At 41.9% G+C, this 12,957-nt stretch overlaps 1 protein-coding gene across 1 annotated transcript in view; it reads left to right on the top strand.

Annotated features, from left to right (window-relative positions):
* The window catches only part of gpc1b (glypican 1b), a 79,826-nt gene extending 68,137 nt beyond the window's left edge, over nucleotides 1-11,689 (top strand). The window contains exons 6-11 of the mRNA XM_074651203.1: nucleotides 1,633-1,798; nucleotides 1,970-2,100; nucleotides 6,171-6,296; nucleotides 6,635-6,768; nucleotides 7,602-7,777; nucleotides 8,286-11,689. Of these exons, the coding sequence (XP_074507304.1) occupies nucleotides 1,633-1,798; nucleotides 1,970-2,100; nucleotides 6,171-6,296; nucleotides 6,635-6,768; nucleotides 7,602-7,777; nucleotides 8,286-8,497 (945 nt within the window). The 3' untranslated portion in view covers nucleotides 8,498-11,689. The remainder of the gene's footprint in view (nucleotides 1-1,632; nucleotides 1,799-1,969; nucleotides 2,101-6,170; nucleotides 6,297-6,634; nucleotides 6,769-7,601; nucleotides 7,778-8,285) is intronic.
* The last annotated feature ends 1,268 nt before the right edge of the window (nucleotides 11,690-12,957 follow it).

Raw genomic sequence — 12,957 nt, 5'->3', positions numbered from 1 at the left:
CAAGACCATAGACCCCCTGGTGGCTGGCTACAGTATAGGTCATAAAGCCCGCCTCCTCCATGTTAGCGGATGGGACATGGGCCAAACTAAAAAGTCAAAGTACATGCCAAAATAAATTCCCTCAAAGATGGTTTCTGTAATTTTAGGTAGTTCTTACCACGCTGATGTATGTTCATTTTTCTTTTGGTTTTAATTAGTTATTTGAGTTTATAAAAAGGGAGTAAAACGTCATGATTGACAGCTGTTAGTCTCTCTCGCTGACAAGCTGCGGCCGTGCTTGGCTCGCGATTGGTTTGGGCGGGTGACCTCGATACCGCGGCTCCACCGCCCGATCACTACTGTGCAGACTGGCTCCACAAGACATCAAAATCTCAACATGGCAGCACCTGTACCCGGGATATTTTGGCCTCAGTTCTGTACAGTGGGAGGAAGTGAGACGCTTCGTCCATCTTTATATACAGTCTGTGGTCAAGATCAAGACCAGACCAGTGCGAGTGCCACACTGCATGACACGCTTAAGATAAAATGTGGAACATGCAGACTATAGGTACTCCTGAAATTGATGTGAAAGATCCACATTCCCATCAAAACACAGAAAACAAATGAAGATTCCTCTTCTTTCACCTCTTTTATTGCCATCTATACTGTATGTGTGTTTATGTATACGTATACCAAGAGAAATGTCTTGATAAAGTAATCACACATCACAGTAATGATGTTAAAAAGTAAATCAGTTTAGTGTTTTAGTGTGTTTTAGTTATCTCATCAATTTAGTAATATCCCCGCAGTTGTGGTCTTGAAATAAAATCTTGAGTCCTCTTTTGTCTGAGACCGAGACAAAACCTTCAAGAAGTGGTCTCAAGTACTATAACACTCGTTCAACGTATCTATGATTTGTTTTCCCACCTGATCCCTATTGTTGTCCTATTTCCACTGTATATTTGTTAAAAGCTGGTTTTAACTGTGACTTTGCTGTTGGAAGAACTGTTTCCAGGAAAAGCATCAGGCTGGCCCAGATGTCAGCTTAGAGGAGCTTTGTATGCGTAGCTGGGCTCGTTCCACCTCTCTCTCTCTCATACGCACACACACACTTCCTGAGGTTTTGTATGCATAGCTGTACTCTCTTGTGAACAGAGCTTACTGGTATTAACCCAGTTTTACTTTTCACGCACCGAGGCCCTTTCCTGGGGGAACAGCCTTGTGGGATAGAGAGAGACATGGAAGAAGCAGGAAGGATGGAGTGAGGGACTGAGAATACTTGTATGAATGTCAGGGCCTTTTCATCGCATGTGAAACAAAAAGCGAATTCTCCCAAAGTGGTTTCCAAGGAAACTGTGCTGAATGAAAGTCTGGTGCAAACTGAAAAAAAGGTCACCATGGGAGGTGACCTCCCACGGTTCTGCCACTGTCATTGTCTGGCTAAAGAAATTTCCATCTTCACATCTTATTAAAACTGAAATTCTCCTGTACAGTAGCAGCAGGGCTGTTAACAGTGAAAGTTGTCTGATGTACAGTTTGATCAACTGCTGCTGCCATTTTTGTCTTTTAGACTATTACATCATATATGCTTGACAGAACAGTAATTTTTCATCCAGGTGGTGTGTGTTTATTTTTGCCCGTGCCCTACCCCAGGTGGTGCTGAGCCCGGACTGCATGCGGGCCATGATGAGGATGACTTACTGTCCCCACTGCCGCGGCATGGCCTCCGCCAGACCTTGTGCCAACTACTGCAGCAACGTTATGAAGGGCTGTCTGGCCAACCAGGCTGACCTCAACACCGAGTGGAGGCATTTGGCAGGTGGGAAGCATGCACGCATTCACACATGCATCCAATTCAGCCATATGTTTGCTCAAAGGTTCGCCCGACACATGATGTTACTTTGTGCAGTGAATACAGAAGAATCCAATATACCACATATGAAACATTTCACACTGTCTTCACGCTAACTGTACCTCCTGTGTTTTGTAGAAACAATGATTCAGGTGGCTGGACGTTTTGATGGCCCATCTGGTGTGGATAGCGTGGTCCTCTCCCTCCCCACTCGCATATCAGAAGCCATGTTTACCATGATGGATAATATGGAGACCATCAATAGCAAGGTCAGAGCACACATTGGTACACACATACAGCTGACTAAACCATACAAACTGTTAATACTACACAGAATACAAAGAAGAGTTCATGAAAAAGATGTCATATGATATTATGAGTTAAACCATAGGCTGCAAACATGTGTCAAAACATATGTCATATCCCATAATATTTGAATAGTACTAACTTTACACTGTACTTACAGATCTCTGCACATGGCAACTCATTTGTGATTTCTTATTTTTTTTAAAGACAAAGTAGAGAGCTGTGCAGGCCTGTAACATACATCAACATCATTAGAACATATTAGTATTAGTAGTTGTGATGGTGTTGCTTCAGCCATGACCAATAGAATCACTCATTTCCTTGATTTTTAAAGTAGTGTACTCTGCGCCACAACTGTGAGGAGATCACTCTGGTTCTATCATAAAAGCTTTTTCTGAGAGGAAACTAATGTACCGGTGCATGAGGTGCAGAATGCATGCCATTTTCAAATAAGGTGATAGTGGAAGTTTTATGACTATTTTATTAAAGAGGACCTATTATGCTCATTTTCAGGCGCATACTTGTATTTTGGGTTTCTACTAGAACATGTTTACGTGCTTTAATGTTCAAGAAATGCTTTATTTTTCTCATACCGGCTGTGCTGCAGCATCTCTTTTCACCCTCTGTCTGAAACGCTCTGTTAGAGCCCAGTCTGCTCTGATTGGTCAGCTGGCCCACTCTGTTGTGATTGGTCAACTGAACCAAACTCTTCGGACTCGGCTCCAGCTTCGCTCTAACTAGCTTTGTTTGAAGGCGTTCCAAACTAGCCGCTAGGCAGGTATTATGCTAATGTGTTACTTGGTGACACCACCACATTACGGAAAAAAAGGCGGGACTTCAACCAAGGCGTTTCAGGCAGTTCAGGAACAGTGTTTCTGTGGGGGCAAGTAACTCTACCTTTGGCGTGGATAGATCCTCTTTAACGTGTTGCTCTAGTCATAGCAAAATGATTACCCAATGTTCAATTATATTTGAAATATATTTTAAAAATCCAAACAGTAGTTTGTTGCAAAAAGCAGAAACTGCAGCTACAGGTGAGATCGTCCATCAGCCAGTCCATGGCAGCTTCATGGCATACAGTATGCTCACACTTCTCATCTCTAGTTAAACTTAAATATATGCATATCTTTTTTTCCTGCTGGAGGGAAGTAAATCAAAGTCAAATTTGCAAGCATATATTCATACAATGATTGGCACTATATTTTATAAGGCCCTGAAAACCCATTATCTCGATTCTTTCTACGAGGCAGATGGTCCCACATAAACCGTTACAACAGTTTTATTTTATGTTTTCACGAGAGATTTCTGTATTTGTGTTTTTGTCCGTGTTCTTCTCGGTGGTTTGAAGTAGGTGGGACTCTTGGGAAAAAATGTGATGTCACTCACTTCCACGCACCAATCAGAATTTAGAAATGTTGGAATAAAACTGAGATTGTGTTATTGTTTGCTTATGTAACCGGGCGACTGTCAGTCAAATCTGTTCAAAGAACACCCACATAGTCCCGCTGGAGCATATTAGATGATGGTTGCTTATTTAGTTATGAATATTTAATTTTAAAGAGAAATAATTTTCAGAAATGTTCATGTCACTTGGTAAAGCAGTAGAAGTAATAGTGAAGAAGTAAAACTGACACACACACTGGATCCATCAGTTCAAAGACTGTATCCCCTCTCATGATGCTACCCTAAAGCTCCTACATTCATTTGATTGTACAATTAACACCTATCCTACCACTACATTAAGGCTCCATATACCAGATTTAACATAAAAGGATGTGAGTCATGACAGAGCCTGCAGGCCAAGCGTTTACTTCACTGTTAAATGGTGTTTGAGCAACAGTTTTATATGATCCTTAAAAGGCGCTGGCAGCAATGGAAATCTGACTTGGTGAAGGTGGAAAACAGTGTTAGATGGTGAGAGGAAAAGACAAAGCTTCCTCTGTGCTAGTTGGCTGTTAAAGAGCCGGGCTGGCTTGAGGTGAGCCGTAGCCTGGCGGACTGCCTCTGACCTGGTTCAGTATGGTAATCACACACAGCTTCAGCTTCTGATCTTCATCTCTGGGGGAAAGTGCTGTGTTGATCCCATAGAAGTCAATTCATGTCCACAGTCTGGTATTATGGTAGACACAGTGTAGGACAGATTATCTCCTATTTACATAATCTGTTGACATCAAAAGCCATATGTTGTGTTTTGTACTTTCCCCATAAACACATACCATATACAGATGTAGAAACTGCACAAGTAAATGCGCTTGAGGTCTATCCGCCACTACTCTGTTGTAACCGAGTCAACGCCATGTTTTTATGTCCATTATTCAATCTGCTGTGAACCACACAACACCACCGAGCTATGCTGCTGACAGACAGGACTGGAAGCTTAAAACAGGATTATTTTATAGTTATGTGTGAAGGTTCAAAGGCTTGAGGCTCCTCTAAAGCAGGCCAGATTGGATGACAGATTGACTGCAGTCTTACTGTATTCCCTGGGCTCCATTTATAAAAATGTAAGCCCCATAGGGACAAGTAGTGCTTTCTGAGCTGTGAATCATTTTGCTGGAGTGACGCTGTGATTGATTCTTGGGGTCATGCAAATAACCAGCACCGCTTGTCGCTGTTGGCTTTCAAAGGTAGAGATTTGTGTTTGTACTAATATGCTCAAAGGTTCTTTGTGTACTTATAGATAAGTTGGTCAAACAAAATGTTTTGCTGAGCTCTTGTATTCAGAGAGCTGGTTTCAGCATCATGAGCACCCAATTTGACTCTTATCAGGTCATTAAATGTGCGTTATTGGTCGCGATAAGCACCATAGATGTGGGTCAGTAGGGGCCTGCTATGCCTACTACATTTTAAAAGAGAAAGCGAAACTTAAAAGCAACACGTTGTAACATATTGTAAAACTGTAAGAAACGTTTTGAACACAAACAAAACAGCTTCTTTAGGTTTAGGCAACAGAACCACTTATGTCATTTTAGGGGAAAGTAAAACTTAACGCTTGTGAACACAAAGACAACTACATGTTGATGGTTTCACACAAGATGCAAACCCCAGTCTCCTGCGTGAAAGCCCTGTGTTTCGTGTCCCATCAACACGTTCTCAATCCCAACTCGTCAGTGCACCTCGGCATTGGACACCGACGCACGGGGTATCCCTCTTGCGTTACTTTTAGACGGACCGGGGACGGCGTGTCAATATACGCTCGCTACATGCATAGTGTCGTTTCAAAATGAACTTCCGTTTTCACAGGAAGTTAGGTTTAGGCAACACAGCCACTTAGTTAGGGTTAGGAAATGGTCCTGGTTGACGTTAACTTCACTGACTAGCGACTCACGGGACCAACGGGACTGACGATACTAAGGAGTCACGCGACTAACGACTGACATGACAAAATAATTCAGCGTTACTTTTAGTTTCACATGGGACACGAACACCGCTCTCCTGGTTGTAAGTTTGTTTGACCTATCCACATCCACTCCCACTTGCCCTTAGCTGACTCTAACACTATTAATACTACGTAATTTGCTCCAACCGTCAAATAACCCCTCGGGTGGGTTCGTTTGTCACATACTGTCACTAAAGGGTGCCCCTGACCACCACTCCATATGGAGCTTTACACTGTCTATACTACAGCACCTCACTTCCGCTTTTGCTCCTGTCATAATTACTCCAGATAATAGAGGTTGCTGTCGTCTTCTTTTATTCCTTCTTTCTGTGATTTCATGTGACTCGATGATAAAACCTACTGGTGGGTGTAGCAGGGCCCTTCTGACCCACATCTATGGGGTTTATAACTACTGATAACGCCTGATAATGGTCTACTCGGCTGAATAAAGATCCAGAATATGAACTATACTGTATATAGTGGGAAAATGAAGTTTATGGAGAGAGTCTGAAGCCTTACAGTTCTAGTTACTAGTTGAAGATGACTTACATGAAAAAGCACCTTCTGTTCTGGTTCTTACAGTGTTTTGAAAGCAGAGTAAACTCTAAACATTTTGTTCATGTATTGTCTTTCCTTCACTCTCTTTTGCCCCAGTTGTTCCAGGCGTGTGGCAACATCAGAGAGGGAGGAAGCAGCAACACAGGAGGCGAGGACATGAAGAGAGGGAAGGTTACAGTGGAGGACAAATTGGGAACCAGCACTAACAAAATGGACAAACTGGTTAGTATTTATGCGACTGAATCTGTGTCCTTGTTATTGCTCTCCGATGGCCTAGTCCGGCCCGTTCATAGTGACGGTTTATGGTGCAAGAGCCATCGCTCATCATGGGCAATTAAACCCTTTTGGCTGTTCGTTTCACCTTTACACAGACAACTATGGGGTGATTAGATGGGAATGAATGCTTGGATGGGTGAATGAGTCAGATGACTGAGCACTGCAGTTGGTTATTGAGGAAGCAGCAGTCTTTTCTTTCTCTCCTGTTTGAGTGCACCATCATGCTGCGATTTTGAACAAAGTGTAAAAAGCTCATGAATCTGCTCTTGTCAACTCTGCCTCAGGTGTCTGACGTAACCATGAGACTGAGGGACATGCAGCCGTACTGGGTTTCTCTCCCCGGTATCCTCTGCAGCGACAGAGTGGCCACTGGAACAGGGGCAGAGGATAAGTGTTGGAACGGCATGAGTCGTGCCAGGTAAGGCATATAACCCGATAAAGAAATGGGTTTCAAAATAAGATGTGAAAGTACAAATATTGGCATGACAAAATTATGGTGTTTAATGTACAATATAATGGTACTGTTATGTGCTACTGCGGTGATAAGACATCTGAAGGACTTATTTTTTTTACAAACTTTTTTCTTTTCTTTTAGGAATACAGTCAGTCAACTGTATAAAAACTGTTGAACAAGTCCCAGAAATCAAATATCTTTTCCATTATTTATACATGCAATTGTAATGAGTTTTCATAGTAAAGACTAGACTGAGTATGTTTTGAAAGAAGGCATTTTACAATATTACACTTACAAATGAAAAATTCATAAGCAATAAAACACATCCATTCTCAATTCAATACACTCTGGGTTTTTGTTAATGTTAGCAAACTTTAGATAGATATTGTTTTGTACATTATTGAGCTGATTTTATGACTATGCTACTGTTACATTAGTTTTAGCTTGTTACAGAACAAACAAAAAACGAGAAGTAAACACACTGTATCTCACCAAGAGACATGTTAGTTGTTTCCTGCTTTTGGTCTAGTTCTCTTCTTCTTCTAGTTTAAACGCCGGTTGGCTACTAGCTTTTTACAATATAGTTGCATAGGTGCCACCAATATTAGTTTGATCACCTAATGATGATGTCTTTAAAGCAACTGACTCCACAGAATCCTGGGAAATGAAGGACATTCAATGTGCCACTTTTAGTCACTGAGTCCACCGTTCAGCAAAAGCTACATCATCTCCAGTTAACTGTGATGATGATGATGATGATGTGCTTCACATGTTAATCAAATGTTAATATGTGCCAGGTACCTTCCCGAGGTGATGGGCGACGGCCTCGCCAGCCAGATCAACAACCCTGAAGTGGAAATCGACATCACCAAACCAGACATGACAATACGCCAGCAGATCATGCAGCTGAAGATCATGACGCACCGCCTGAAGAATGCTCTCAACGGCCAGGATGTGGACTTTCAGGACACCAGTGAGTACTTTTACCATCGCAGCCCGGAAGTTTCTAAATAACATTCACAACAAACTTCATCCCAGATGACTCACTGATGATTGGAAGCTTTTTAACAAGGTCTAGATTACGGGAAGTAACTCCATCTGAGGAGGCAGCACACTTCTTACATCTTACCTTGTACAAACTCTAGCAAAAAGGCAAACGGTACATTTGGAATTAAGATGAAGGTATAAAAAGGCTTGGCATAAATCAAAGTGCCTTTGTGAATAATTGAGGTCATATTTTGTACCACATAATGTAAGTAACACGAGGTGATGCTGGCAGTAAAACTCTCATCCATTTTCTGGTGCCTGCATCTGGACAGTGAACCTCATATTTCTCACTAGCATATGCACAGTATGTTTAATATGCATGAGTATGTGACAGTGGTCTTTATATGTAAATTCTATGAATACATAAGCAACACCATTTGTAAATTGCATGAGTGTCGTACCATTAAACTCACGTCCTGACCCTCCGTCTATAGGTGATGATGTCAGCGGTTCAGGAAGCGGCACGTGCGCCGACGAGATGTGTTCCCGTGACTCGCGCCCCATAGTTCCCGTCACAGAACGACCCATACTCTACCCGTACCCTCCAAAAAACAAGCCGGTGAAAGGCACCAACAACGCCCACCAGAACCTCCCCTGCATCGCCATCTACCTGCTTCCACTGCTCATTCTGCTGCTCCGGCGATAATTGACGGGGGAATTCTACCAACTGGGACTGAGTTTGGGACACGGAGGTTGGGGAGAGTCTGAAAGGGGAGGGAGGAGATGTTGGGGGGTTAGTTACTTTGCCAAAACTAAATACATAAAAGGAAACAACAAAAAATCACTTGGATGGACTTCCTTTTGGTTTTGGATTAGAGCAAAAATGGAATTACGAGTATTCATAAATGTTTTGGTTCTGCTCTTTTATTTCTTGCTATATTATGACACCATTAGAGCTGGTCTTTTTCGCATCTTCTAATGTTTTGTTTCTGGTGTTTGGGTTCTCTGAGATTATATCTGTACCTAAGACATGTGTAAGACTATATTGCTAACAGTATGTTGGTGTTGACACCACGGGGAGAGGGAGAATGGGGCTTTGCAGTGGCGCTCAGATTTGTTATTCCACTCCTTTTAAAAAACAGCACTTGTGTCCAGTAGAATTATTTATTTATCATTAAGTCACAACAGACCCCAGAGTGGTTTAATCGCTCCCCAATGTTTATAGAAAACGTACGCAAACCACAAACTTAAATGAAATACAATATCGATGACTTTTAAAGGGGTATAATCTGGACAGCACGACCCAGCAGACCTCTTAATGCATTAAGCCTCACAATATCATTACGCTTACACTCGTGGCGAGGATGCGAGCACTCCGCGTCAGCACTTTTTCGCCATTTCATCATGTAAGCTGTAATAAAAGCCGTGATCACATTCGCACCGACATGATCGTCTAATGTGGGAGTAACGTGACCCGTCCGCCACTCCATCCACTCATCCACTCATCCCTACATTCCCCCTGCCTCCCCCTGCCGGGGCGGATCTCACTCTCTCTCCAGACCCTGCTGGCTGTGTGGGATCAACTCGAGAGTCTGGTGTAAGCAGAACACATGCTGGGCCGGGCCAGGTCTCAGATGACAGCAGCTTCCCACTATAGAGCACTGTATGTGGAACGGGGGTTTAAGATTGCCGTCACAGCAAAGGATTAACAGTTTGTGATTTTGGAGACGTGTAGCAGAAACACTGCTGTCATGTAGCGCTTTTTTCAGTATTCTTTTTATGTGCACAGCAGAGCAAAAATATATTTTGTGTGCTCCCTGCAAGGGCCCAGCGCTCCTGTGATTAGCAGCATCATAATTGCAACTAGCAATGTCATGCTTTTTTTGTCTAATTGCAGCAGTAAAAGCCACACCATGCACGTCTTTGAATCGTACTACTATTTGTATGACAGACACGACAGTGTACATATGTTTCTTTTCTTCTTTGTTGTTTTCTAGAAAAAAAATAGCCAATTACGTATCAAAATTTTATAACAGCCGGATCATTGTATGCTATAACTCTTATTTCATTCATCGTCTGTCAAAGCGTATCCATATCTGCCTTCCATTTTTCTGCAACTTTTCTATATCAGTGCCTCTTTATTCCCTCCCTCCCTTCTCCCCGCTCATCAGTTATAATTACCTTTAAAGTGTTCCTCGGGCTTCTACATGGTGGCAAGGCAATATGACAATGACACAGTGCTTCATTATGTGTCAACCTTACTGGGGGTGTTGTGGGAACACAGTGAAAGGCTTTTCCCCGATGAGGAAACACATTTTAATTCAAAGAAACGTCAAAGCTCTCGTTTAAGAACGCCGCGTGCAGGATGATGGGACGACGCTTGCATGTGTGTTTGTGTGGGAATGTGTGGACTTGTCTTCGATTGAAAGAGCAAAAAGAGGGACAGACGATGGAGCTTTTATATATCTCGTTTGGATGGCGCGGAAATTTAAAATGCATTGGACTGACATTGTCTGACTTAGTGCGATTCAACTGACAGCAACGGGAGATTAATATAGCTCATTTTTCAACCTACTACTGTAATAACTCACAATCTCTATAAGTATTGTACATATGTGTAAATGGACACATATTTTAGAATACGTTGTTGCTTCAGTTGTACACTGGGACAATCCACCATGATTCATTTTATGAAAAAGAAATTCTGTATATGCACCTAACAGTTGATATTACAGCAGATCCAATTAATTTTGTTGGGGGCTCTGTCAACATTTGAGAAGCACATCTGTCAGATAATTACTGCTCTGAAAATGGGTGAGGCTGTTGTCATAACCTGACATGTTACTTTGATGATATTTTCTTTCATTTTTCTCGACATGCTTAATTAATGTGTGTATGTGTGTGTGTCTTTCTGTTCGTCCCTGGTTAAAGAAATCTGCCTGTGACTGCCTTTGACACTTTGTCTGGGGTTGGGGTCCATTTTTAGATTCAAAAAGAGAAATAGAGTGATATTAGATGGTCCACTGGGGGAAAAAAACATTTTGAGCAAAGAACAATTAGTAAGAGCATCACATGGGTCTTCTTTTTGTGACCCTGTCTAGAAAAATCTGAATATGAATGTGAAAGTCCACATTAAGCCCCGTAAAGAATGAGAAATGACTCCAACTGTGATGGTGACATTCCAATTCAAAAGACGACTTGCGACTCACAACTTCAGTTTCAATGACTGCCTCACAATGTCATCGGCTGAAATTTGCACAACCCCCCCTTCTCTCCTCCTCCACCTTTTGATCTCATTAATTTGTTGCTCAAAGTCCCCCCTCCCTTTTATAAAACCTGCACTTTTATGAGGCCAATAAATGGCATTGTCTGCACAAAGACATCACAAGATGGTCGATCAATACGCGAGTCAACACCTTCCAGAAACGACTATTGATTGGGGATGTGTGTATGCAGATAGATGTGGCCCAGCAAGACGTCTCCTGTTCAACTGTGGTGAAACAGTGTAAAAACAATGCCGCTGTGTGTGTGAGAGGAGAGGCAGGAGAAAGGTTTGTCCAAAGTGCTGATCTCAAATCAGCTTGTGCACCTCAATCCTGTCCTCATTCATTAGGTGGCGAAAAATGCAAAGCTGGTTATACCACCGTTTAAAGACGGCTTTATTCTACACTGAGTTGAATACGAGAGGAATTTCTTAAAGGTGCCAATTTATGAGGAAAAAAAAGTACTTTTAATTCTCTTGTTTTTATGTACTTTGGTTTTGTTGTTATCAGAAATCTATGGAGAGTTTGTGCTTATGGTGAAGATAGATGCCAGAAAGAGGTTGAAAAATACAAATGTCTCATTTGCTGTTGTACCTGAAATCTTGTGTCAATTATATACATTGTAAGATTTTCAACATGCCTGTGTCCTGTTTCTTTAACCTCTTTCCATTCCGCCCCCTTTTGTGGGACAGGGGGATGTTAAGGGGTAGATAACAAGTCAACAGTAGATGTCACATAGAAGTGGTGTCCATCATCTGAAAGCTGGGAACCTGAAGATTAATTTGAGATGCAGCTCAGCACTGTGTGTCAAATTCTTCTGTGTTGATACCATTTCTTAAACAGATGTGATGCCTTTTTTTCTTTTTTACCACTCAAGAATTGATTAAAAAAAAGATCAATAATTCCTCCAAAATACCACATTGAGACACCAAGACCTTGAGGAACACCATAAAAAAAGCCATGCGGTGATTTTTGAGATTCCTGCAGGAATTGCATTTTTCGGTGATTGGAGGGCGAGCACTTCCGAGAAACTGTTGCGTTTTAAGAGGTTAATGGTGGGTGTGTTTATGTTTGTGTTTTTGACAGAGAAAATAAGATATATTGTTTTAAACAAACATCTGGACGACCTTAACAGGGTTTTAAATTCTAGTCACAAACCACTGAATTCACACAAACAACATTGTATCTAGGTTTCTTAACATTAAGTTGTTGTCTCTTCTTCAAATTCAAATTGTCCATACCATCTGCCCAGATTGTTTCCCAGAGCGCATCGGGGCACGCTGCCACCTAAAAAAGGGCCAACGCACACCAGTGATGATGTCAGAGGTGACAGCTGTTGTCTGGTGTTACCACACAGGGAAAAAGAAAAAAAAAAAAACTGCCACATGTTCAGAGAACACTAAGTGCTTTGTCTTGTTTCTGTGTGTAGACAATGGGATGATCACCTCCCTCAGGATGGTTTTAACAAGGTGTATACTGTATGTACTTGACCGTGATCCTATGGGAGACTGAAATGCCACGCTTCACATACAGCTCTGCTATGTACAAAATGTGCTTCCAGTATGTGACCAGAAGCTTTGTGGTTCTACTGCAGAGCTGCAATGTTTCCATGTCTGTCATGAGGTTACAAATTATAGGAGTGCAAAAATGCCAGGAGAAAAAACATTAGCAACATGCAGCAGTTGGGTCAGAGCAGCCCTCTTTAAACCAAGATTATGAATATTAAAGTATGTCACAATAAATCTCAAGTGCCACCCTCTAAACAGTGCTGAAATACGCAGAGTGTGCCCTTGGAGGTCGACCTTCTTCACACTGTTTGATGCCACAACACGGGGATTCAAAGACAAACTGTGTCCCAATAAATTTAACAGTCCCAGCTCTCAAACTGTTTTTAAAATCAATC

Source organism: Sebastes fasciatus, chromosome 11 (genome assembly GCF_043250625.1).
Source record: "Sebastes fasciatus isolate fSebFas1 chromosome 11, fSebFas1.pri, whole genome shotgun sequence".
Taxonomy (NCBI): Eukaryota; Metazoa; Chordata; class Actinopteri; order Perciformes; family Sebastidae; genus Sebastes; species Sebastes fasciatus.
Note: the sequence above shows the minus strand (reverse complement) of the source record. Positions and strands in the feature narration are given on the sequence as shown.